This window comes from Dermacentor silvarum, chromosome 4, assembly GCF_013339745.2.
Source record: "Dermacentor silvarum isolate Dsil-2018 chromosome 4, BIME_Dsil_1.4, whole genome shotgun sequence".
NCBI lineage: Eukaryota > Metazoa > Arthropoda > Arachnida > Ixodida > Ixodidae > Dermacentor > Dermacentor silvarum.
Genome location: NC_051157.2, coordinates 39,707,694 through 39,735,394, shown reverse-complemented (window position 1 = coordinate 39,735,394; position 27,701 = coordinate 39,707,694). Strand labels below are relative to the sequence as shown.

Below are 27,701 nucleotides of genomic sequence, written 5' to 3'. Positions count from 1 at the left end.
GCTTCAATCGCTGCTCCCATAACCACCCTTGCTGATGTCGGTGACAATTCGTTCTGAACCGCTTTTCGCCCGAAGCTTCGCGACCTATGTGAATCGACCTTGTTTACCGTGCGTTGCGGGAGGAGAATGAGAGGAGCGGAGCGCGCGCGCGCGCGTCATTATACCGCGAGCTACAGTGGCGCTCCCCAGCGGAGTATGCAGCGCCTACCGTCGCGCCTCTAACAAAGCTGCTTCGCATTATCGCGCGCGGAGCCGCAGGTGTTGCCATTCGTTGCGCAATCCGGAGAGGAGAGGAGCGTCGGAGAGGAGAGGAGGAATGCCGAGAGGAGAGGAGATGAGACGAGGAGAGGAGGGGGAGGAGGATGCGCATGAATGCCGGGAGAGGAGATGAGACAAGGAGAAGAGAGGAGGGGGAGGAGGATACGCATGCGCAGTAGGGGTGTGGACGCCGCACGGCGGATGAATGGATGGAGGGAGGGAGGGAGTGACATAGCCCCGACCATAAGGTGCTTCGCATCTAAAACAGGCGGCCAAGCCGCTTTGTGTAAATTTAGTATTGGCCATTTTCTCGAAGCAGTTTGCTCTAGAAGAACGAGATGGCACTTTCGGCGGCGCGCCGACGTTGCCTCATCGAAAGCACAGGAATACAAAACCACTACAGCTTCTGTCCTGCTACTGTGCGATTAGCTGTCGGAAATGCAACTGGGTGTTCGCTGACGCACTGTGCTCCATTCATGCTGCAAAATGTGGAACGATAGAGGGAAGACGTGTGTAGTAGTTGGCTGCAAATGTACTGACTGGAATATTAAGGAATAGAATGAATCTGTGCGGACGCTGCTACATAAGGACTACCTGCGTTGCCGGCACTTCGCGATGCACGGCTTTTCCCGAGGATAAAAAATATAACTCATCCGCCAGCGCTGCATCGCTAACCTCCAAAAGAAAGGGCTTTATCCCGGAACGTTGGCAATTAAGAGTGAGTTACCGCTCGTTACAAAATAGTGTCACGTACTGGCCTAGTAAGTTCCTCGCACATTATCTACACACATCTACCGCTACTCACACGCTGACTTACGCCTACTCTATCGCCAGCGTATCAAGAATAAATGAATGGACGCACGCTTGAATCAATGTGCCGAAGTATGAATGACGGCGACTATATCGACAACACACGAATGTTCGAACCTGAACATTTAGTGACGGTCCACAGAGTAAGCGAGTGACTAGTGATAATACGTCTTTGCTACATGATACCACAAAGCACAGAACACCTACGCTGCATGCCTCGAGTATAGCAAGAACAAATCTATCGCAACTGAGCACAACCGCGATCGATTAGGCAGAAAATAAACAATCATATTGTGCCCGCACCAAAAACTTCACTGAGTTAGAAACATGTCAAGCCGCTGCTTCAAAGCGTTTGTCAAATAAAGAACGAAGAGTAAAACACAGTGATCCTGATTTATTTCATAAGCGAAAAGTGTGGACAGCTTGGAATACATTTCTAACCCCGCCTTCAGTACAAGCAGCATATAAGCTGCTCGCGCCGTTTGGACAAGGTGTAATAAGCTCTGAAAGCGCTTACATGTCCTCTGAAGCTGTGGCCAAAGGTCGTGTTGTCCAGACAGTCACCGTCTACGATATCCATAAAACCGAGGTTTGCTGAGCCGCAACGGCGTCATGCATGCCCATTGTAAACACTGAGGCGAAGGAGGCCGCTGAGGCAAGCAATGGACGCGTCACCACGTAATCAAACATGGCGGCACCCACGGGATCGCCTTGAAAAGGATCTATATGTCGAGTTCTCACCTTCCAGGTAATCTTCAGTGACTGCGAGCTCAGTGGTTGTGCCCTGACTTTCGTTGGTGGGCCTCCGGGCGCTGCGAGAAGCATGGTAGAGAAGAGTGGTGAATACTTGATGCTTGCGCGCACGCACGCACACACACACACACACACACACACACACACACACACACACACACACACACACACACACACACACACACACACACACACACACACACACACACACACACACACACGCACACGCACGCACGCACGCACGCACGCACGCACGCACGCACGCATTTTTCTAACGTTACATATAATTGTACATCCAAGCACAAGTCCTCATGATTGAATAAATCACGTTGTTGTGTGATATTGAACCATTGTTCAGTGTGATACTGAACCATTGTGACGGGCGGGATTGCGCTAGCCAGGCGCGCCTTTGAGGTGTCCTGGCCTTCCGAGAACGATGTCAATCAGAAGCCATCACATCTCGGCATACCGATGCATACAACAGCGTCGCAGCGCCAGTATTACTTCTGTAAATATTGTGAGAAACGCTATGCTAACAACAGTCAGCAACGCAGCTTGAAGTACCCTAGAGAAAAAGAAATATTTGGGCAGAAGTTAGCACCACTATAAATATCTAAGCATGCGATAGCATATTTCGATTGTGACATTCGGCAGGTGCGCTTGCGTGCTTCACGGGCGACCTTGCACACTCTCATTTATCGAAGTGACGTCTGCATACCTCATATCTCTTGCAAACTTGCGATTTCGGGCACACTGTGACGCCGCTCGCGGACGCTCAACACACCTCGAAGTTTCTATTAGATAGCTCCAAAGGGGGGGATGTCCGTCCGCGTGACCGATGGTGGGATCGAACCTCACTCTTCCAGCACAGCAGCTCAATGTTCTCACCATTAGGCCATAATCGCTTTCTTTTTCCTTTCTTGTTTTTTTTATTGGGTCATGATCGCACGCATGCTTCTCTCGTGCCAAAGTCACTCTTTGAAACGTCTGGCGCGTACGTCACTTGCCAGTTTCTGGCATTCTTCCCTCGGTACAGCTAGCGCTTTGAGACGCTGTGTTATAGACTGCACTGCCTTCGAGATCTGCCCATATTACAGCGGAGCTGTATATGTCTACTCTCCCATAGATTTTTCAATGTCCGTGTCTCAAAGCTCCTGCGCCCTCTATGAGGAGGCAAAGCAAACAATTAAGGCATGTGCTGACACCTGGCGTATCACGAGGAAAGCTATGAAACCACCCAATACTACATAACGTCTCCGTCTATGGGGAGGGCGACGTTATTATTTTTTGTCAGAAGGATACCTAAAAAGTGGATGACGTCCGCCTATAACGCCATCGCAATAAATAAACGCGAAAAAGTCAGAGCCCTTCCACCCTATGAAGAGGGAAGTCCAGTGAAGCTAGCGCTCTGGTGGGATTTGCTATGTTGGGGTTTAGCTATATTGGGGATTTGCTATATTGAATTTGGCTACAAAGTGGTAAACCGACCCCTTCGCTACATACTCGGGAAAGAGGCTTCGGTGCCGGCTCCGAGTAGCACAATGGGGTATTTTTTTAACACTTGGACGATGGCTATACAATGCCCAGTTCTGAGAACTGGCTCGGCGTCCACCAAAGCTCCGTCTGTACAACCAAAGCTAACGCGAACTCCTCTCACACCCCAGTCCTCCCTTGACCTACTCTTCTCCTACACCGCCATTGGTTGGAGCGCCTCACGCTCTCCCGCTCCCACGCGAGTATTGGACGGCGCGACTTACGTCAACCCCCCCCCCCCCCCCCCTACCCGTTCTCCTTTTCATCAGCACCCTCTCACAACGTTCTCACAGGGTTGAGCTCTTAGTTTCCTCTCCTCTCCCGCTAGGTTACGTGGCTTTTCTACACGCGGATATGATCTCCTGGAATCTAGCCTTTAACAGCTTCGCTGTAAAAGGAGTCAGAGGTACGGTAATTTTGGAGACAACAGCGGTCATTCGCCAAGTGCATGCTAGATGGCGCCGCAGTTCCGCGCCGCAGCAAGCACTAGGATTTACCAAGTATACGCCTTGTTAGCGTAATTTCGCGAACGCGCACCTAAAGAGGCGATTTATGATCAAGAGCACGCGCTTACGCCAGAGCGGCACCGTGTGCAAGAGAGACGTGAAAGTGATGTCGAAAGTATACCTTTAGTCTCAATTTTATGCGAACATCCTTCAGTTCTTTTACAGGGCAACTTTGTTTGCCTTGTAAACGGTCTAGTACGTAAACATATCCATTGCATGAGATTGAAGTTGTGACCTGTGTGGCGCATAATCATACAAAGTTCATAAAGGAGCAGAAGGGAAGAAAAGGAAGGGACGTCAACCAGACGAGCGTCCGGTTTGCTACCCTACGCAGGGAGAATCGAGGCGTTTAGGGATGAAAAGAAAGAAAAGAGAGTTGGACACTAGGCAGTGGGAATGGGATTACACATTACGTATAATTGCAACACAATCGTGCGTATCACATTTAGTTGTAATAATATTTAAATAAATAACTACATTAAACCTTCGCTTCACATGGGTTCCGGCATGTGCTTTGATCAGCGTAATTTTTTTTAAAATAACGAACTTTATTTCCGTTCATCCTACGGCGAAATGAGTGTGTTACTACCAGGACTTGTAAATATTTTCAGGTACTGTATCAGTGACACGCGCAGTGCTCATCGGAAACGTACGCTTTCATGTTCTCGTTCATAGAAGAGCTAGCCTTCTTTCTTTCCTATATCAGGAACACACTGCATGAGTTTTGCCAAACTTAGCAAAAAAAAAAAAATGTGGTTGATCCCTCTTATATAGGAATCGGTATAGAACACGAAAGTGAAACGTGTCTTCACAGAAGTAGTGTAATGTTTATTGCACATTGATATATAATGTCTATTGGTGTTTTGTGGCTAAAGCGCCCTTAGGCGTTGATGCACCCACGCTGACGCCTGGTGGCACGTCTCCTCCATCACGACTACCAACGTCGATGACCATGAGCAACCGTCGTGCATATGGAAGCTGCACTACGCTGCACACGCTAGCACAACGCGAAAGACGAAGCACGTAACTGACACACTAATACAACGCGCAAGACAAAGCACGTAACTGAATCGTCACCGAGTCAAATCAGCGCGTACAGCGCGTCGTAATTGCAGCCTCCGCGATCAACTTCAGAAACATTTTCAGAGCTAATTGCGGAGGCCACGCTCCGCTGTGCTGAGTACGGTGAACGCCACCTAGGTGGCGTTGGTAGCGCTTCTTGTTGCCAGCGTCCCTTCGAATGCTGGCATCGAGGCGTCGTAGTGCTGAGACCACCGAAGCGTTCACTGTCGGTGCGCGTTAGTGTCATAATGCAGTACTTCTCTTTTCTGCTCGTAGGCGGCGGCACCGCCCCGAGCAAGAGCGCGGGTACACGGAGGAGTGTTAGATATATAAGGCGCGTCTGTGTAGATCTCTGCAAATGCGTTTGTGGCGCAATGGGTTAAACGGGTTCGATTCCCAAATTTTGCATGTTTGTGGAACTTTTTCTTCTGGTTTCTTTCTTTGTATTATGTTCGTGTACATTGTAAGAACGTCACATCCGTGACGGAAATACGTCAGTGAAGTCTTGGTGGACCCCGGCATAAAACACTTTCGTGTTAAAAAAATAATCGATGAAACATTGGTTATAATGTGGTTGGTTATATTAGTTCGGTGTCGTCATCGACAAAGAGAGCCCAAGCTAGTTGACGGAATAAATGTTAGAATACTTTGTTTTAAGTTCTGGTTTATAGGGGAGGTGGTCCTGTCAGAGGTTTTTATATTATGGCATCCCTCTCCCCTTCCTATTCCACATAATAGGCCTTCGAGCCATCCTACAATAAATACATTTTCATCATCATCATCATATTATGACTAAATAATGCGGTAAAATAAATAAAGTGTTTTAAATAAGATGTTCTATGGGGCGCGAGAAATGCTCTGATTTTGGGTGGTCTTGATAGAGAAGAAGAATCCCCAGCTGCCGCAAGTTCCGGTCGCGGAACGATTGGTTCCGCGACCGGAACTTGCGGCACCTAAGGATTCTCCTTCCTGCCGTAGGTCTGGGTCCATCGCACATTTAACACAGTCTACAACCCTCGGTTTTGATGGTGTCTTTCACTTTCGATCTTGATTATGCTGCCTAGCGTTCCGCGAGCTCCTCGCGACGCCCAGTCACGCGATGCAATTTGGCTGCACCATCGCATCGCAGAAAAAATGAGCCATATACACGGTGTGGCCTCTTCAGCACGTGCAGTGTTCGCGCTGAAGACCTCGCAGGCTCCGTATGCACGCGGTGCTGAGTTGCCAGCACTCCCGGTATCGCGTTACGTTAGTGCACACAAATACGCGCGTTTTCAGATTTTTCTCAATAACGAACGATGCTTTTCCCTGTGTTTCATAAAAGAAACACATTTCGGGCTTGCACATCTCGTGCGTACCACTTTTCATGCACATCGAGGTAGAAACCGATTTTACATAATGCATCTGGCTAGCTGCCGAAGTGGTGACATATTGAAGATCCCTACGACATGGAACAGACCTCAAACGGCAGCTGGAAAAGGGGCTTGTGTTTGAGTTTCCGCGTAACAAAATATGCTCGTCCTTACGACATGTAACAGACCTGAAACGACAGCTGGAAAAGGGGTTTGAGTTTCCGCGTAACGAAATATGGTCCCACGCCATCCTGTCTGTAGGTTTTGTGTAAGTCGTACTTTTAGGGGCGTAGCTCCTCTTAGTCTAACCTTGTCACGTCTCCGTTGTCCGGCGTGTCTCCCGGCAGTAAACGGCAGTATCTCCCGTATAATGCAATAGATGGCGCTGTCTCATAGAAGTACATACAAACTGCAGTTCAGGGACAATATTCTAGATGGCGCTGTACACAATCTGTGTCGTCATCACCATTTCTCGTCTCATTTCCTAGATGGCGTTGGTCCAATAGAATTGTGTGCAATATGGCGCTTGTGTGAATCGACACTAGATGGCGCTGGAAGTGCCGCTGCTCTCCGATTGGCTGCTGCGCGGGCTGCGCGGGGATGCGCGGGGAGCGAGCGCCTCTCTCATTTCTTGGATCGTCGCCGTACGTGTCGGATCGTTGGTGGAGCATGGACGATGCGCAGCGGCGGGCGCGGATGGCCGCTGCGGCTCGTGCTCGTCGGCAGGATCCCGCGGTGACTCGGGTATCGTCGTCATGGTCATGTACCTAGCGCCCAACCTATCCAACGGGGACGTAAAGTTCTTCGTGGACACCGCGTGCAAAGACTTTGACGCCAAATACACAAACAGACCGTTCGTGCTCGTGGGTGACTTTAATGTCGACATATCGGACCGCTCCACCATCGATTGGCTCGTTCAGCACATGGCCATCAGATACTCGCTCAGGTGCATCTCCCTAGACCACCTTGCACCTACTACCGTGTGGGGGTCGTGCATAGACATCGTGTTTGCTAACATTCCCCTTAACTCGAACCCCTAGCTGTGCACTTCTCCGACCACAAGTGCGTAATATATAAGGGTAACTTGAAATCTCAATAAAAGTTTTCTTCACCGTACCTCACGTGTTTGCATGATGATTTTATCGGGCGAACTTCTCGGAAGATTAACGGTATCACCCATAATCTCCGGAGCTTCGCCCACCTCACCATCATTCACCTCGTGGATATGCTGTGATTTTTATGAATTTTCCGACGCATTTTAATTAAAAAAATTTAGTTAGTTCGGTAACACCTATGTACCAAGCGTAGGGACTGCGGGGTTCGGGATGCGCGGTTCGGGATGATTTTTTCTCTAACGGCCAATGCTGCCCACGTCGACACCAAATTTTCTGCGACGCGGAGTTCTTATATCGCAATGATATCGAAGACGCAGGTAAAGACATTTACATAATCGATCAAACGCCGCGACAAATCAACGACTATACCTGCTTTGCGAAATGATGAAAAGAAGCCCCGAGATACTATAACGAGCTTTTTTAATTCGTAATTTACTCCCCACTTGTAAGTGTAGTACTCACACGATCATATAACGTCCACTTTCCTTTTCATGTGGTAGGAGTCGCTTGCATCGCACTTTAGTGTAGCAACTTTCTAGGCATACGGTTATCTTGCGCATGCATGCACTGTCATTGCGCGCGAGTTTCACCGAAAGTTACTTGACTCGCGCGCATGCATACCTTCCTCGGCCGTAGTCGACTTGACGGAGTGGCTGGCGTCGCTGCGTCCCAGCCGGTTCTCTGCGAACACCCGGAAGTGGTACGTCATGGCGGGCTTTAGTCCGCGTACGATGCCCGTCGTCTCCGTGGCCGAGGTGCTCAGGTTGATCATCTTGGCGTGCCACTTTGCTGCATTGCAATAATACACACTGGTAAGTTAAAAGCGCATGGTTGACGTATGCGCGGTTTAAAAGAAAGACACCTATTTCAAGCGAAGCTTGTATACGCTAGCCTGCGCCGGCGATGTAACGCTAAAACTACTATGGCTCATACCCGCATTGGATGTGCGGGTATGAGCCAGGGAGGATAGATAAAGACATACAGAAGGAAGGAAACAAAGGAAGAAAGAGCAGGTGCGGGAAAAGGTGCGCCGGCGTCGGATCACGTCAAGCGCCCAACCAATCAGGGTCGTTTGGTGTGTCGCGGGGAGGGAAAGGGAAGGAAAGGGGGGTTGGCGCGCGCTCCGCCCGGATTCCCTCGCCTCAGATCAGTTTCGGCGACCGGGTGGGAAGGCCTCGCGTTCCGCCGAGGAGCAGGCTGCGTTTGAGTAACGGTGCCGCGAACTCGCTCGGGAAAGGGCTCGTCGTCGACGTGCCGATTCGAGCGTGAGGGCTTCCTAAGTCCAGGCGAAACCCCGAGTTCCGGACCCCTAGTTGCGGGAGCACGATGTTGGGGCCAAACGCCAGCGAAGAGCCGCCTACCCTGACTTTAGGGCAAACGAAGCGGAACGCCTGCGACAGCGTCGGCTTGCCACAAGCTTCGCTTACCCCCATTTCCTCGACAGGGGAAGGGCTCTGAATTTTTAAATAAAATTATTCGTAATGCAAACAAGCTATACGTCAGAACTACGACATAACAAAATAAAATATGACTTCCTGTAATTACATGTAAGTTCCTTTTAGGTTTGTTGTAAGTACGTATGATTTACCACGCTGTTACACATTCATTTAAACACAAACTGCCCGAAGTGCGATTGCATGATTGCAGCGCGATGATGTGCTTTCTTGCGCCGTCTTACATATCTGACTCAAAGCGTCCATAATAAATGTTCTTAAGAAAATACGGTTGGACGTTCGTTATTGGAACTGCGTGGCTGTTAATTAAGCTTGCATCTTCGCAACTATAGGTTCTTACGAGCATATAATGAAGAAAAATAAACTTGCCAAAACAACAGAAGCCACTGAAAATGGCGCGAAGTTTCTTTGCTTCCTTTTAATCGGACGTGCCAGAATACTTGAAGCGATGGTCGAGTTTAACCTATAGAAACGAAGAAGTTGCTAGAAAACCGCACGAACTTTCTTTCGCTCTCAGTTAAACCGACGTTGATATACCTTGAGAAATCACCGGCTAGACAATTCGTAAATGCAATATGCGCCCTAAGATTACTATTAAAGAGCGTTAATTAGGGATATTTCGGTAATTAGAAAACTATGAATTTCGATTTCTCGCGCAAATAATGTCCGCCTCTTCGAGTAATCCAGCTCAAGGAGTAGAAGTTCTGCTAGCTACAGCAGGCTTTTTTTTTTTTATGGGAATACTGACCCATACTTTTGAATTTGTAGGAACTCTATCACGTGCTTCTCGCAAGTCAAAGTATGACACTTAGCAAGTACAGAGGTTTGGGAAAAAGAACTTATATTTTAATTTGATGTAAAGGTGGTCTCGAAAGGCCAAACGTGGCGTCATCGACATTATCCTGGCGACATGACGCTAAAGATTACATCCTGAATAGGGGGAACGTTATATCCTGACCCTATCCTGACGTCGTGTAGCGTCGCTAGAGCTCTACATGGTCAGGTGACCGTTGACGTAGTCTTTCGCCTCCGAAATCACGACAATCACCTATTATAAACCTAATAAAATAAAGAATAAGGCCTAAATATGAGGACGTTGCTCATAAAAAAAGTGTAGTTATGCGCGCGTTCCTTGTGGCTGCACACACGTGTTGTAAACGAGCCACGATAACAGGGAAGGAGCGAGCTTATTATGACGTCACGATGCAATCGATCTCCGGGGTGCCGAAATAAAAAAATAGCTTCATAGAAACAACCATAAAATGCGATCAGACAACGAAGCAAAGAAAAGCATAGGGGTAACTGGCTGTGGTTGAAATTGAAATGTAGAAAATAATGAAGAAAAGGGGAAATGAAAGTGGTCGGAAAGATAACCTGTCGCTTGTGGGCTCCGAACACACAACCTTCGCATTACGCGCACGATGCGCGATGCACTACCAGTTGTGCTACAGCGACTGCCATCAATCCACCCACTAACTTGGGCATTTAAGTGTGCTAGATCTAGCCCCGGGAGTGTTAGCCTGCGCCATGCAGTCAGAACCATGGCGGGTGGATGTGGAACACCCGCCAGACTTCACCATTCTGTTACCATTACGAAAAAAAAAAAACATCTGGTATATCCGATGTATATACGAGTACGCGGGGTGCGACGTGTGCGCGTAAGCAACAGTCGGCAATGAAAAAACAAACATGTGGCAAGGTATGGTATATGAAGGTAATCTGCGGCGCGGCTTACATCCGTCGTCCTTGTACTGGACCGTGTAGTGCGTGATGGCGCTGTTGCCGCTGTACGGGGCCGTCCACTCCAGCTTGACGCTCCTGCTGCCCGACTCCACCACTTTCAGGTCCTGGGGGGCGTCGGGAGGCTCTGCGCATGAAAGCCGGTCGATGAATGAGAGTATTAGCAGTGTACGAGGCTGTCAAACCGTCGACATTATAAATAAAGCCCTTATCGATCCGCGAAAATGTAAAAGATTCATCGGAGTGATTAGGCTGATGCTCGATCACCGTGAGCAAGAAACATCATTAATTTGTCCATGAAAAATCTTCTTTTTTTGGTTGTTATTAACTGTATTCAGGGAGACGGTCGCTGTCTGTTAGACGGGGCCACCTACACCTCTTCTCCTAATTCATTTATGCGCTCCGAAAAAGGTTTCCAACAAATAATAGTGAAAACAGTTCTAAAGTTCACGTGCACACACAAAAAAATATTTATGAACAGTTAACAAAATTCGAATGTTCGTGTTGTAGTACAAATGACGCCCCTCGTTGGCGGAACGCAGCGCTCACTATAGTACGCACTAAAGAGCCACGGGAACACGATGGCAAAAGTGATTGTGTCTTTCTCGTACCTTGTCACCTTCTCCTAGCTTGTGCGCAGAAGCCTACCGTCGTGGAATGCTAACACCCAGTACGCTACTCAACTTCCAGAAATACGATGTCGTGATAAACGTTACAATAGTAAGATTCAGTAGGTTTCAGATATTCTTGATTTTGCCAAGAAAGTGCTATAGTTGTAAACGTAAAATCTTTATGATCCGTGAAGTTTCCCCAGCAGCTCAAGAAGCGAAGCGGCTAGTTAAGGGTACGTTAGTTTCACGCACAGGAAGCCGAGCTGAGCCAAGCCATGTCATTACATGTGCTGTTTGAAATCTTGCTTCTTTCCTTTCCCTCTTTAAGTAGTTGCCATGTGCACGTCCCAGAAAGACAACACCATATGCCACCGAGGACGGCCGTAGCTTTTGGATCAATGCCGACCAGCTGTGGTTCCTAGGACGCGCCAAAATCGCCGTATTGTTTATATCTCCTTGCGCACCTAGACGCCGCAGTGGGCGCATTGTATTTACAGGTTATAACGCTTGCGGTAAAGCTGCGACGTCTGCGGTTCGCGCGTTATCAGTTGAGAAACTATATTAGAGAGTTTAATCATAGCGGACGTAGGCGTAAGATGATGATGTTGATTATGATGATGATATTTATTGGCACACCCACTTCGAAATGGAGTGGCGACAAAAATCACCTAGCCTGCTTGAGCTAATCAGGTTTTGAGCGAACCAAGCATCAGCGGTGGTGTTGACATATGGCGAGACTGCATTCAACCAAAGCGCTTAGATGTGTCATTGCCAATTGGCAACTATGTTCCGCGCACTGGTGGACTAACGTGCAAGAGGGTAGCGACGCGAAATTATCTTCACGAAGGCATTTTTCGCCAAGGAAAGTAGGGAACCACGAGAGTGTTTGTCTTCTTATTTTTTGCGTTGTTCTTGAACAAAGCGCCACAATTAATACGTCGCTGTGACGTCTATGTCTTCAGGTATTTTGGTATATGCGTCTACATTAGCCCATCTACGCTATGCTGAACACGCTGCATTAAAGTCACAGTTTTCACATTTCAAGATGTAGCATTGCACATGCTGCGAGGTATTAACAACGTTTGCTCCTTATTCATCTGAATTTGCTCCTTATTCATCTGAACCTGTAGGTGTTACCTTGATCCATCTTGCAATGCGGAATGCTGTAGAAGGGGCCGTAATTAGGTAATTGTGTCCATGCTAAGTCTGCGTTAGCAAAGTATGAGCACAGAACACCAGATTCGAAGACACGAGGACATTTGCGGACGTAATAACGGTGCCAGAGCTCGTACGTTTACATCACCTTGTGTTTAGTAATGTTGAAACATGAGCCGAACGCCTCATAAAAGTTATTAGAGACGCCTCAGCAGCCGCCTGCACGACCTGATGTAGATCTGAGCAGAATTTATGACACCTTGCAAGTACGTTAATAAATTATCTATCGGAAATTTACGAGCAACGATCGTTTGAAGAAAAAAAAAAGACTGGCTTATAACATTGCTGAAAATTCTGCATCGTTGCGCCTTCCCTCGAGTGTTGTTGCAGCAATGACAGGATGACAGAAAATGATCAAGGCGACAGCGCAGCCTAGAGGATTTAGGACAAAGAAAGGCGCGAAGTGATTTGAATTTCTTCAGAATTATATTATTCTTCTTGCCTCTTCCGTTTCTTCCTTTCTTGCTTTAGTATATTGAAAACGCGAGCGCAGCGCCTTCTCGTTGCATTTCTGAGCGCCGCGTCAAGACCGAACCCGAAAACTCTGCGCGCATATTTTTTGCGCACGGAGAAGCCGATAAACGAGAGAAGTGATTGATGACTCACTCTGTCTAAACGAAATAAATGCCACTGCTGGGAATGATATATATATATATATATATATATATATATATATATATATATATATATTTGTCGCGGCATCAGCAACAATCTCCGTGTGCCATTTATCTTTCTGTTCCTATCGGATATTTTTTTCTCTTAGTTTCTCTCACAACACACACACCACGGCGAACATCGTTAGTTTATGAGAGTGATAAAGTTGATGTTGTCTGGAAGTTCTCACTAAGAAATTCACTTTCCGAAAGTGTGAGATTAGAGCGGGACGCTTGAGCACCTTATCGCTCTTTCTATCTTGCACTATGAAAATAAGCTGAGTAGGGAATCAGGGAGAGGAAGCTGAGTATTTTGCTTATTGGTTTTAAGCTCAATTTATTTTTAAAGTTAGCCGAATGGTGTGCTGTACGCGATAGCTTGATGCGGCTCTACGTATCCCACTTTAAGTGATGCGCACAGTTTGTGCAGGTCAACTTGTTATTTTTATTGCGATAGCAATTATATGGACACTTCAACCGGATTTCTGCCGTCGGCGTCGCCGTCGCCGTCGCCGTGAGGTTCCGTATAGATAAAATCTTCGCCGCGCGCCGTATGCCCCAGCGGAAGCGTGCGGGGACGCGCGCTATCACGGAGAGCGAACGCACTCAATCTCCCACGCGCAAGCAAGGAAGCGGAAAGCCAGCGCCGGAGGGAGCAGGGGGGGGGGGGGGGGCACTTCTCTGCCAACAACGGCGCTCGTCCGCACAGTCTCTTATCTCTCCCACGCGCACGCAAGGAAGCGGGAAGCCAGCGCCGGAGGGAGCGGGAGGGGGGAGGGCGCACTTCTACGCTGCCAACAACCGCGCTCGTCGTTCGTTCGACCGCACCGTCTCTTATCTCCACACGGCTCTGACCTTTATGCGCCGTGCATTCGCCGCTCAGTTTCCGTTGAAGCGATAGACCGCACGTACCTTCGCCGCTGCCAGCGTTTTGACAGTCGTTGGCTGCAGTCATTCAGTGTGATCTATTCATGTTTGTTTGTGCGCGCTCACACCACGCTTGTTCATTCAGTTAGTAATAGTCGGGCCACATTTTCCAACGCACGCTACACATGCAATGCTGCCCAGATCGGCAGTGCAGCACTACAGGCAGGGGCCGGACACTTCGACTAGTTTCGGTATCTGAAATAAAGCGTCCGCCATTGTTTTGGTAGGAAGCGAAAATTCAGCAACTTTTGCATGTGTGGCCCTACCTTTCCAACCTACGCATGAATAAAGTTAAGTTATGCAACTATGTTTTGAAAAAAAATATGTCCTTGGCCATTTTCGTTTTTTTAACACCCTATATATTTATCCAGACTCGGCCTTCGTTGCGCCGAAGGGCGGCGCTCTCGCTCTTATCTCGTCTGCTGCCATTCCGTTCGTCTGCTCCAGCCCTTTTCGCTGTCCACGTGTAAAACTTTTTAGAATTGCAGGAAAGCGACAATTTTGGTGTTTGTGAGTGCGAACATCTGAAAATGTCGGCGAAACTAGGCACAGGACACAAGGCGTGTTGTGCTGCTCTTTGGTGCCGCAACTCGGGAAGGAACAGCGCAGCCAAATTTTTCCGCTTCCCAGCGGACGAAAGGTAAGCACACTTTTTTTCGGTACGAAGAATCATGTGCTGTGCTTATCAAAACGGCCACAGAGCGAACCAAACATTTCTGCCCTTGCTTTACAGTCATTCTTTTTCCTGGCACTGCGCATTTTTCAGTAACGTTGTAAGCATGTAAAGCTACTTGTGGACAGTTTCTGGTGAGCCGGTTGATGCCAGCTGACGCTCAAACGGAAATTTCGCTTCGGTATTGGTTTTTTTAGCGGTGGACCTGCATTTTTTTTCTTCGCGAAGAAATCTTGCAAAGTATATATATGTTGGCCGAACGCGCTTATTCGACGAACTGGCTCGGCTTCAGAGCATTCCGACGAGCAGTTCCTTGGGGTGACATTACCACATTTGAATGTTTAAGAAAGAAGCCCCCAAAATAATTACGTACGAGCGACTGCTTACATTCCGTGTCACGAGAAGTTCATGTTACCTGCGCTAAGGGTGAGCTTCGCTTCACTTTTGAACTCGTGACATATTTTCTCGCTTTTTAGCACTCTATATATTAGTGTCGCTTTTATGTGTTGTTTATTGATATTCATGGTGGTACCTGTTTCATTTTCTAGGTGTGACGTATGGCGGAATTACGCCCTAAGAGCAGATCTTGAGGGACTCGCACGGGAGCAAATGTACAACGGCTACCGCCTCTGCTCGGACCACTTCGCTGAAAATGCCTACGCCGACCCTGCCAAAACACGACTCCTGTGGACGGCTGTTCCCACTGCTGCAGTGGAAGTGGGGTCCCCGATCGACGAGGGTAAGAAAAACAATTTATTAGCGGTTGCGAATGTGTGCGCATTTGTAGTTCGTTTTCACGCGCCTTATCGCTTGATACATAATTCACGTTCCATATTTAAGCATGAGTTCAAGGTGTGTCCTTTACATTGGATTTCATGCAACCAGCTTAATGTACAACTGCCTTCCTTCGCTACCTCCTTAACCGAGACCGATTTCTACCCTATCTTCCAGGACCCTCCCGGGCAGAAGCCACAGAAGCCACGGCTGGTTCGGCTCAAGACCACCCTGCCGGCCAAAAGAGCGTCGTCCAGGTTGTAGGTATGCAAAGGCCGACTTGTTGATTTTGGGCATTAAGGCAGGCGGTGTGCATTCTTGCTTTGTGTAGAACTAGTATGCAAGATACGGCGCAAAAGTGAACAGCACGGAGCGCTTCTTTCTTTCTTTTTTCATGTCGTCTGCTACGGCTTCGTGTGACGTTACGCCGCGAAATTTGTTGCGCGTGCTCCAGGGAATTGCGTTCTTTTCGTTTTTACTTAATATTCGATGATCATGCGTGGTAAAGGGTGTTCCAAACTGCTGGTGTAGCTAACGCTGCGAATATTTTCCAGCTTCCTGACGCAGCGAAAGATGCGAATATCTTCTTTTCACAACGACAGAATTCACGCTCGTAAGAAGACGCAGCCCACTTGGCCTTGCTGTAAGCGGCATATCTGTCGCCCGCCGTTGTCGCTTATCGGAAATGGCGTTACACTTTGAAACACGAGGTCGCAGAAATAAATTGAGTTTCGATAGGGCCGAAGTTAACGCACGCCGCCGATGGTCGAAATATTTCGCAGTCGGTTATTACGGCGTGTCTCACGCACGCATCGTGGTACGTAAAATCGCACAATTCAATACGACGAAGCTAAGTCTTGGGTACACGCTGCAACGATCTCCATAATTTTCGTTGTATAGTAGAAATTTTACAGGAGCAGGTGTGCGCGTGCCGGCGCAGAGCAGCTTTTAAATTATTTTGACTTAATTACCTCTTGTGGGCTGTGTAGGCAATGGTAAAGCGAAAGTAAATTTTAAAAAAAGAAACTGCAATACTACAATGTTCCTAGCCAGCTAATGAGACAACACCAATGCTAAACATGTTACGTAATTGTACAATAGCAATGCAACTTTGAGCAAAGCTTAATGTCTCTTAGAGGAATATTTTTAGTTGAAGTCATGCAAAGATACACAATCGAAGCTGACCCGCATAAGTTGGAAGCGCCATTTTGCGAAAAAAGTGCTGAGACTTGTTTAAAACATGTGACCTAAAATGCTGCTCATTTCCCCCTTATTTCCAGAAGATGGAAAAAGAAAAAGGAGCTGGCAATGTTGGGCTCAACGTCCTCGTCACCTGCTCTGCATGATCAGTTCATTATTCACGAACGTGTTACTATGAACCTTCGTTTGTGGTGAATTGTACTGTGTACAGCCAATGAACGTGGTGACCCCTGCAGCGATAATCTATATACGATGAATTGTGTGAAGACTTCTCTTATGTTTGTGTAACCAATACAGATGCCAACATTTGTATTTACTGTACGAATTACACAGCTCTGTGCTATTGTGGTATGTATTGAGTTGTATCGTTTGCAATACGTTGCTAATAAAATCAGTGAATACACCACATTTTCCGACTACTCAATTTTCTTGCTCAAACAAAATTGTCACGCTTCGAGCTTGCTAGCTCGCGTGCATTTTAACTGAGAAATATTTCCTAACAAATGTTTCGTGGACGTGCTCAACGTCCGAGAAAATTAGCGACCGAAAGCTGTAGAAAACAGTATATGCAGCAGCAACACAATCTAAAAAAGATGCAAGCGGTGCTCTTTTGGTGCTCTTTTCCGCTTGCGGCTCACAAAGCGGTCGCGCGCTCGTCGAGCGCATAGCAGACGATGATGATGATGATAAGTGGTTCTTGAGGGAAAGGGAAAGGTTGGCGCTATCTTCTGCAGCCCTTGAGGGAGCACGGCTCAGCGCCAATGACAAGCAGCTCGGCGTTTCCTCCTCTCTCATTAACAAAAGCGTTGCCATAGCAGCATCAGCAATTTTTTTATTGTTTATTGGTTTCACAGTTTGGCCTACCAAACACCAGGGGACAAATTGGCGCTAGTGACGCAAACATCGTTTACCCGGGGGGTATACCAGCTGACCTAGCCCTGATACAGGTGTGTCCCTTCGCACGCGCTGCCCACGGTAAGCGCTTCTCATCAACACCACCGTTTCACACGCGCCTTCTCGTGGTCATCGAGTCTCTCTTATGTCGGTCTACTTACGCCGCAGCACACCTGCTTACTTAATCAGCTCATGTTTACTACAATTCATATTGCTACCAAGGCCGCTCAACTTACTTCGTATGACATTGCTGTGTTGCTATCGCATTCATTGCTTCGCCCTTAGGGCGAAACTGTGACATTTTTTTTTTGCATATGCTTCGTTATCAATGCCAAACGTGCGACTGATGACCAGGTAACCAAAATATCGCCTTTTGTCATTCGGAACTCACCGAGGCAATAACAGTTGAACCAACAATTAAGCATGCGCATCGTAAGGCATTAAAATTATGTTGAAGATACCTTATCTACGGATGGTGTTGAATTATAATCGTAACGAACACGCACCGTGACGAAGACGAGGCGAAAACATCTTGCAGAAACGTACGCAAAGCTGCGCTATCGAAAGCGAGAAGTTTACGCAAGTAATCATACTATACACCAATCACGTATTGAATCATGCTGCGAATAAAAAGTGGGTGAATAACAGTGAAATCTGTGGCATTTCCCCATGGTTCATTCAATCTTTATCCACAAAACATATGGCGGACGTTCGGACGTTCTAATGATGGCGCGACCGGAGTTTTAACAAACTCGTTCGGACGTCTTATTGTTAACGGAGTAAGTATGATGCGCAAGAAAAAAAAAAAGTGATCGTCACCAGCACACGGGTGTGAAAAACAGCAAGCAGTATACGCAGCGCAGACATATTTCTTCTTATGCAATACCAATCGATTTACGAACGTTCATTGCAATGCTGTGTTCGCACATGGGCTGTTTCGCAGAAACTGGTTACCATCTCCGTTTATTCAGTAAAAGTATGAGTACCGGAGGAGACTCCAGCGTTAGCTGCAGCAAATAGTACAGGCCACCTTCTGTTGATAGTCGACAGAAGCCTGCTAAATCAATGTTTACAGAGTCTAAAAAAAAACTAGTGGGAAAAACGCTTTGAAGTGCGAAACCGCCTAGCAGTATGGTCAAGTATCTAACACTGCATGGCTGGAAAGAAATGCCTGATGAAGCTCATACTATATTGAACATCTCGTCAATATACTTCCATTCATAGTGGCTTAATTGCGCAATCAGAATGTTATTATAGATTGTAAGCCGTGAGTTGTATTACCTTGTATTATCAACTGGATGTTCGTGTCGTCCTGGCCGAAGTTGTTTGTGGCTAGGCACGTGAAGAGGGCAGAGTCGCGACGGTCTGTTTGGCGTATGATGATCTCCGACGTGATGCCCGTGGCTTGCACGGTTTCGACGAGCTCGTACCTGTAACGCAGCGTGCGGCATATCGATCAAGATTAGGCTTACCAACTGTCCCAGTTTTAACGGATGTGTCCCGAATATTATTAAAGAATCTGGAGTTATAACATGAAGCTTCTGGCAAAGCAATATATTCCGTATTTAGGTGTTGCGACTATCAATGAGAGATCTCCCTTGAGAGCGCCGAATGTGAAGCTTGCTAATGAAACCTGTCAAGGTTGTCTCAATTTCTGCACTTGTCAGCAACGCTCAAGAAGGAGGAATATTATCTCTCGCGGATTGCTTGCGAGAAGATAGGGGGATAATATCGATTTCTAACGCAAGATAACGTCCATGGCGGCAGTACAAAGCAAGATCGTTCATGGAATCAAGCCACTAATCGTTGTTCTCTCCGTGACATTGATTGATGCTGAGTGACTTTGACTCGGTGTTATTGTAAGCAACCCACTCCTCATACAATCCGCGCCCCGCTCCCGAATGTTCTTTTTCTTTCTTTTCTCTTATTTTTTTTCAGCGTGCTGCTGATATTGTGAGTGCAACCATTTTCCAACGTTAAAAAAGTAACGCGGCATAAAAAAAAACTATTCTCTTTGATAACAACTCATAAAAAAATAGCTCTACCTACTCTACATGTGTTGCTTTTCTGCCTTTATTAAGATATACGAATTTTTACCCTTTTCATATATTTTGAAGCTGCTTTAGTTTGTTACCTTGGGTCCTGCTTTGGGCTGACTGGCTGCTTGTCCTTCATCCAGGACACTCCCATTGGTTTGTCGCCAATGGCGTCACACTTGAGCCTCGTCGTCTGCCCTTTCCTCACCATTTCGGCGGCGAACTTTGTCTTGAAATGGGCGGCAACTGCAACGGAGAAGACGAGAGAATGGAACATACACGAGCCTTCATTTTCTCAATACTCAATATGGCAGACGATCCTAAGTTCGATGCTGTGAAGTACCGTGACAAGGTCTGCTAATATCCCGGCAAGACGGGAAACGAGTTTATATTTTATGGACGGAACGAGTAGCTCTTCCACAAGGGCATTCCACCGTGCTGAGTACACATAAAGTACCTTAATTGCCAGTTCCGAATTGTCGCAGTTCTGCTGCTGAGAACGAGGTCGCCACTGCCGCATTTCGATGGGGCGCAACGCAAGAACGCTCGCTTAGGTTTAGGTGCACGTTAAAGAACCTCAGGTTAACAAAACTAACGTGGAGCTCTCCACTACGGCGTTCCTCATAACCGAGTGTGCAGTTTTGGGACGTTAAACCGAAAACCTTAATTAATTGTCGCAAGAACTGCACTAACACCAACGGTTCCGCGTATTCGTTTAGAAAAGAAACGTCTTTTGGCATTTCCGGCGCACTTACAACGTCAAACTTCCAGGCTTGATAGCGCAAGTTTTACTACTTTGCCCTATGTTCTGCGAGGGTGGTACATGGCCAAAATAAAACGGACGCTCGATTAAGGTTGAAAGAAAACAAACATATAATTAACGTTTTGCGGCCTCTACGTGTCTCTTGTTTACCACGAGGAGGCGCGCAAGAGGGTCGGATTATTTATTATGAATAATCCAACGCTCTCACGCGCCTCTTCGTAGTAAACAAGGGACCCGTAGAGGCCGCGAAACGTCAATGATGTGTTTGTTTTCTTTCAAACTTAGGTTAGTGCCTTTCTAGATAGAAGCCCACCTCTCTTGCTGCACAATGTGCTGCTTAGAAACGCCTCGATGCACTATGCGCGCTTTCCGTCTGCTCCCGATGACAACTCAGCTCTGCCTTCACTTCAAGAGGCACGTCAGAGCCGTATTCGCAATTTTCCAACTGCTTCACCGAGAGCCTATCTTTTCCAATTATTATGCATTACTGCGTGAGATACCTCTATATGATGGCACAGTGGCCCCCATGTTCGGATATCTGGCATTTGTGCTTACGTACAAACCAAATGCTTTCTTGGTGCGAGCTCTCCTGGAGAAATAAAGGATGCATACTTGGATATAAACCAGGGTGATCGGGTGATAGAGTAAGGGGATGCTTGGTGTACACAGCACCTGCGCATTTCTGCACTTGGACCTTTACTGTTCTCGAGAACGTCTTTTGTGGACACCTTCGGAAGCACCTTTGGTGGACTCGTTGAGCCCTTCGTTCCTTTTCTCCCTTCTCTTCCCGCTCTTTGTGATTCCTTCGTCATTCGTTTCCGGTGCCCTTCGTACCTTCTTCTCTTAGAGGCGGACAAGTATCGTGCCACTTCCGGAGGAAGTTGTTGCCGTGCCAGCCGGGAGGCGTTTCACTCCTTTGTTTATGTTTTTTTTTTCGCTTCTAATCGCAACAAATAATATAGTAAGCGCGGAGGACACGTACTGTGCACGGTGACCTTGACGACCTTGCTGAGTCCCTGTCCGACGCCGTTGGTTGCCTGACAGAGGAAGAATCCTGCGTCCTCCTCCTTGGCGTCGTTGATGGCCAGCGAGCCGTTCTCGAACACTTGGACGTGCGCGCTGCTCATCACCGGCTTGAAATCGCGCGCCGCCTCACCTGCGTACGTGGGGACCACGCGTGTGTGAAGGCTACATGGTGCGGGGATGTGCTATAAGACAAAGGCTGTGAGGGAGGCACGCATAAAGACACGTACACAATCCCTCTCATGCCCAGAAGTGTTGGACCCTTCGGAAATTTTTTAAACTTCTCCGCAATACACCAGCGTGATTAAATGGGGAGCTTTAGAAAATAATATATTTCAAAAGATCGACGAGTTTCAACAGATTTTTGTTAGCAACGTCGATAGGGTACTTCCTTCTAATACCACACGCATTTACGGCACTTAGTCGAACCTTAGTGCTGAGTTATCGCTGTGTTACAGCCGGGACCAAACCCATGCTACAAAGCACCACCAAGTGCCCACTAAGTGCCATCAATTCGCATGTTATGGAAAGAAAGTACCCTTTCGACATTGCTATTCGAAACGTGTTGAAACTTAGTTGATCTTTGGAAATATATGTATTTTTTAAATGCTGCCTATTGAGTTACGCCGGTGTACTGCGGTGAAGTGCAACATATTGCTGAAGTGGCAATGTCCAAAATTTCCTGGCTTGAATACTCCTTAAGTACATATCTACTACAAGGGGCCCTTTTATACAGTACTGAGGCCTGGGCTACTTGAAACACAGAATGCACGCTCGCAGTGAACGTTTTGTGCGCGTTTATGCCCATTTCATTTTTGAGCGCCATTGCATATACTATAGCCCTGTTACGTGTTCTTTCTACAATCCGTTTTTAATCATGCCATGCATCGGCAGTCGTAAAAAAGTATCGCTCCAGGGCCGCCACGACAGCTCCTGGTCGCTGTCACATGTTGCCGGGTTCGGTTAACCTCGCGAATGATATGGCGTCTTGTAGAGGACATATTAAAATGCAGGGTGCCGTCTTTAAGAAAGACCGAACTTTGAAAATGGTGACCTGATTATTAATTTACAAAAAAGGTTGGCTCATATAGGCCTGGCTGGGGTTCAGTTTGTGGGAAACTGAACAGGTGGGTCACCGTCACGTGGGGGCGAGAGGGGGGGGGGGGTTCGAAGGCGATTGATCACAGAAGCCAGACGACGCCGGTAGCATGAGAGAAGACGTGCAGCAAATATTGAAATAATATAGTTAGGAACAGAACAGGTCTAGTGTTGGTGCAATTTCCAAGGTCGATGCATACTTAGGTGCAAGGATAAACAAAGACCAAGACATGTTCCCTTTGTTTCTTCTTGTCTTTTCCTGCACTTGATTATGTCTCAGTCTTGAAAGTAACATTTCGATAGCTTCTCACCCGCATATACTTTTCACATGACTGAAAACTGAGCGCTGAAGCGAACATTTGGCTCACCGTAAACAAAGGGCAACGATAGGCGGGACCAGTCGTGGCATTTGAGCTTACTGAGTTTTTTTGTTTTTGTTTTGATTTCAGGTTTTTGTTTACTGTCCAGTAGGAAAAAGAGAAACGACGAAGCTTTTCAAACCTTCGGCCTTCGTCCATCGAATCCTTGGCTTGGGAAAGCCATCCGCTTCACAGTCGATGACCACACTTTTGCCTTTGATGACAGATGTTTCTGCTGGTTCAATAATCCACTGCGGTGGAACTAGAGAAAGCAAAGAAAAAAAAAGACGCATTAAGACTTTTATATTGATCAGATACAAAATTAATGTGTTACACTCAGCACCTAACTGAAATGGGCAGAAACATAAAGAAGCCGCTTAACGCAAACATGTTAGGTCTTTTTTTTCCCCTTTCGAAGCGCAGAAACAAAGCTAAAAGTCTTAAAGCTAGAAAAGGTTTACAGTTATAAGGCTCAACGACAATGCAAGAGGTGTGCACGCTTTTCGTTGAGTGTGTACGCCCCAAAGCTCTTGCAATGTTAAGACACAGAACTAATCTCTTCGATTGCACACGTAGATTGCTGACCACTATCTGATGACGTTGTTTTGGGTCCTTCACCTAGATGCAAACAGCACGGGACGGCTCTAGCCTCTTTAAAAACTACAGAATTGGACACACAACTTTTGAGATGTCGCAACGTGGTGGACATATACGATCTTCCTTTTGTTCATCGTCTGTCCCCCTTCCCCAGTGCAGAGTAACAGGACAGAGCATTCTATAACACAGGCCGACCTCCTTACCTTTCTGCCAATTAATGCTCTCCATTTTTCTCGCTAGGACACCGAACACGTTTTCAAAGCCAACAGTGGCTTCCCCCCCACCCCTTCCTCCCCCCACCCCCCTCCTTACTTAAACGCAACACTTCAGGAGAGTTACGACTTGGGCTGGGGGGATTAGTCGGTAGGTGGTGCGTTGGTGGGTGTCCCCTTACCGTCTGCTGTGTTGTCGCGCTGTGCAACAGTTTAACATTCAAGTTCTTACACGCAGCCGTAATTATTTGAGCGAGATCCGCTTAAAAATAAAGTGTAGTAACATGTGCGTTACCGGAATGTATTGCGTAAGCTGTCCCATGCAGAAACGTAAGCAACAGGTGGCTTAAGTGACTGTGAAAGGGCACGTGGCACGAAAGCGCGAAAAAAAAGTAAGAGGCGGCTGTTTGCTTCATCCCTCTCGTGTCGCCTGCAGTGCGCCGACGAGCAATCAATGGTTTCTAATTTAGCTTAATATAAAGCGCCCAACAGTTCTGAAGACACCGAAGGAGAGTTTCGTAAGCAGGCGCGCTGGCTTTACGAAGCAACGAAACTCTACACCCTCCTCGTCATGCTTAACCTGCTTTTGTTTGGCACACATCGAGAGAAAAAAAAATAAAGAAAAGTCGGCAGATCCCACGCCCTGTGGGAATCGATGTTACGCGAAGCAGAGTGCGCGCGGAGCCGACCAAGTTAACCGAACGACCATGAGAGCACCAAGACGTAGGTGGTTGTTTCATGACCTACATGACATGCATGTCGTGACCTATCATTTATGTCCGAACCCATTTCAGTAGCTTTTGAGTGTTAATCTCTTTTCGCTGAGTCATTTTAATTTTTGCTGAGTCATGCTGATGACTATGACTTCTACCATCATCCTTTACTCTTTCCTTCACTTAGTACCCGTGTCCGAACTGATTTCAGTAGTTTTTGAGTGTTAATCTTTTTTTCGCTGAGTCATTATCATTTTTGTTAAGTCATGCTCATGTCTATGACTATATTATCATCCTTTAGTATTTCCTTCACTTAGTACCTACGTCTGAATCGATTTCAGGGGTTTTTGAGTGTTAATCATTTTTCGCTGAGTAATTGTCGTGTTTGCTGAGTCATGCTCATGACAATGCCTTATATCATCATCCTTTAGTGTTTCCTTCACTTAGTACCCCTGTCTGAACCTATTTCAGTGGTTTTTTAGTGTTAATCTTTTTTCGATGAGTCATTGCTCTTATTGTTTCGTCATGCTCATGGCTAGGACCTCTACCAACATCCTTTAGTGTTTCCTTCACTTATTACCCACGTCTGAATCGATTGCAGTGGTTTCTGAGTGTTAATAATTTTTCGCTGAGTCATCTTCAGTTTTGCTGAGTCATACTCATAACTATAACTTCTGCCATCATCCTTTAGTGTTTCCTTCACTTAGTACCCATGTCCGAACCTATTGCAGTTACATACCAAGTTAACGAAACGGCCATGAGAGCTCCAAGACGAAGGCTGTTTCATTACCTACATAACACGCATATCATGACATCCATCTCATGACCTATCATTTATGATCGTCGTACACTCTTGTCATAATATGCCAATTTTGGTACCTACCAACTTAACGAAATGACCATGAGAACACAAAGACGTAGGCGGCTAGATAGATAGATAGATAGTTAGATAGAAGGATAGATAGATAGATAGATAGATAGATAGATAGATAGATAGATAGATAGATAGATAGATAGATAGATAGATAGATACTGTCAAAGTGGCAAATGTTCGTCAAGAAATGCTTCGCATTTAGAAGAAAGAAAAAGGAAGAAAATTGCAGAGGTGCTTTTTAAGAAGACCTGTGCCTGCATGGACACACGCCCGACGTGCTATTCCAGGTGACATGTTAACAAAAAGCCAGGTGAACCAGGCTAAAGTGCTTCCTATTAACTTATCGAAGCGCCTACTTAAAACCCTATCTGAGACACCTATCCATAGAGTGTCCCAGCTAACGTTAACCACCAAGCTGCTGAACGAAAAAGAAAAAAAAAGAACACAGGTGAAAGATACAATGATAAAACTTGAAAAGGCATTAACATCGGAGAGGCACCGCTACAAAATACCGGCCATGGCGTAGTAGAGCTTTCGCTCTAATAGGGTGGGAAATGGGAAGTGTGCGAACCGTTTAGGGAGGGCACGTTTAAACACGAGATGCTATAGCAGGATGTTGTAAAATGAGCTTTACCGTAGCCTGCAATAGAATCAATAATCCACACCTGATCAATTGGGAACTCAAGTGATAAGGTTGAATTAGATGCCGACTTAACGAAACCGACTGACCCTGCACGTCAACCTAAAATGCCTGCTTGTGAGTATACGTACCGTGGATGACCATGACCGCCGAGTGGCTGGCACTGCCGGCCTCGTTCTGGGCGACGCAGGTGTAGTTGCCGCGGTACTCGAGCCGCAGCGCCTTGAAGAGCAGCGTGGACGTGAAGCCGGACACGGTGTTGACGAGGATGCCGGCCGTGTCCGGGTTCGATTCGCTGATGGGGTCGCCGTCTTTGATCCAGCTGATGTTGATGGGCAGGTCGCCGCTTACCACGGCGCACATCACCGACGCTCGCTGGCCTTCGCGCAGGGACGCCGGGTAGCTGAACGGCTCGATGGCAGGCTTCACTGCATCGCGCGTGTTTAGGAAGTAGATATGAGGCCCATAAGTCGGTGCAGTAGAACCTCATTATAGTGAAGTCCTCAAGACCTCCCCCCCCCCCCCCCCCCCAAAAAAAAAAAAAAAAAAAAACTATGCACTACATCCGTTTTTTCGCTATAGTCGTGTTCCGCCATGTTATGATTCTGTAACTGCAATCAAAGTATTTAAGTACACTTGGCTGATTCTAGTTCAGAAGAACGCAAATGTCTTTATTTCAACGCAGATTACACATCACTGGCTATGTCATCGCGTTTCATCACTAAGCGTCCACTTCGTAAAGCAGCTTCTGCTTGTCGAGAAGGAACAAAGCCTATCTCTTTGACGTGATGGACAGTTGACTGGCACAATCCAACGTTGACACCTGTACGTAAGCGCTGGACAGCCTCACAGTGTCGATTTCCGTCGTCCAAGGTTGCACAACACTGTTGTTTCTGTGCAAGATGCAGACCAAAGGAAGGGACGGGTTGCCATCTTTACACGCGTGGATGCGGCCACCGTTTGACGAGCGCACCGGGATAGGAAAACGTGGTGACCACTCTGACAAGAACTCGAGAGAGCCAGTGCACGAGCGAAGTGGCGTAGTGGCTGAAACTAAGCCCTGAAACCACGGTGAGTACTATCAATATTCACTCCGTCATCTTCAGGAGTCAAAGCTTTCCGTACCTTCTTTTTCTTTTGATTATATCAGCTTGTTTAAATGGCACGACTATTTATCTAGTTCCGGATATAATGAAAAAATATATATTTTCCTTCTTTTATACATCACTTTCTGCACTGTTGATGTCTTTAACATATAAAAATACATAGATGCTTATGGAAGTGTGATCAGGACCGGCGTTTTCCCTTCACTATATGCGGGTTCACCATAACGAGATTCTACCTTATGTGTAAAACAAGGGACACGAAGGGAAATGAAATGAAGGACAACAGTGAGGAAGAGCAAAGAAGGAACGAAACGAGCAAGGTAAAAAGAAGGAATGTGTGAGCGAAGGGGGAAAGGATGGGAAGGGTGCGAAAGAAAGAAAATGAAGCAAAAAAGGTGTGCGTAACGAAGAGAGGATAGCAGGTAGGAATGAATGAAGGGAGGGAGAGAGAAGTTTGGAAAGAGGTGAATAAAAGAAGGAAGCGGAATGGAACGTATAAGTGCGAGCTAGGACATAAGAAATTATGCATATAGATTAAGAAGATAGATAGATAGATAGATAGATAGACAGATAGATAGATAGATAGATAGATAGATAGATAGATAGATAGATAGATAGATAGATAGATAGATAGATAGATAGATAGATAGATAGATAGATAGATAGATAGATAAAGTCGGTCGGTCAGAAATCAAGCGTGGGAAGTGCACTCTCTCTCTGAAATATCCAAACAACACTGTGTTTTGTCGG

At 46.8% G+C, this 27,701-nt stretch overlaps 1 protein-coding gene across 2 annotated transcripts in view; it reads right to left on the bottom strand.

Annotated features, from left to right (window-relative positions):
• LOC119448567 (Down syndrome cell adhesion molecule-like protein 1 homolog) overlaps positions 1-27,701 on the bottom strand; it is a 272,760-nt gene that overhangs the window by 13,156 nt on the left and 231,903 nt on the right. For both annotated transcript variants that reach the window (XM_049665462.1, XM_049665461.1), the window contains exons 10-17: positions 25,977-26,273; positions 22,952-23,071; positions 21,312-21,485; positions 19,665-19,812; positions 18,812-18,960; positions 10,579-10,710; positions 8,011-8,178; positions 1,810-1,880 (exon numbers count right to left, since the gene is read on the bottom strand). In XM_049665462.1, the coding sequence (XP_049521419.1) occupies positions 1,810-1,880; positions 8,011-8,178; positions 10,579-10,710; positions 18,812-18,960; positions 19,665-19,812; positions 21,312-21,485; positions 22,952-23,071; positions 25,977-26,273 (1,259 nt within the window). The remainder of the gene's footprint in view (positions 1-1,809; positions 1,881-8,010; positions 8,179-10,578; positions 10,711-18,811; positions 18,961-19,664; positions 19,813-21,311; positions 21,486-22,951; positions 23,072-25,976; positions 26,274-27,701) is intronic.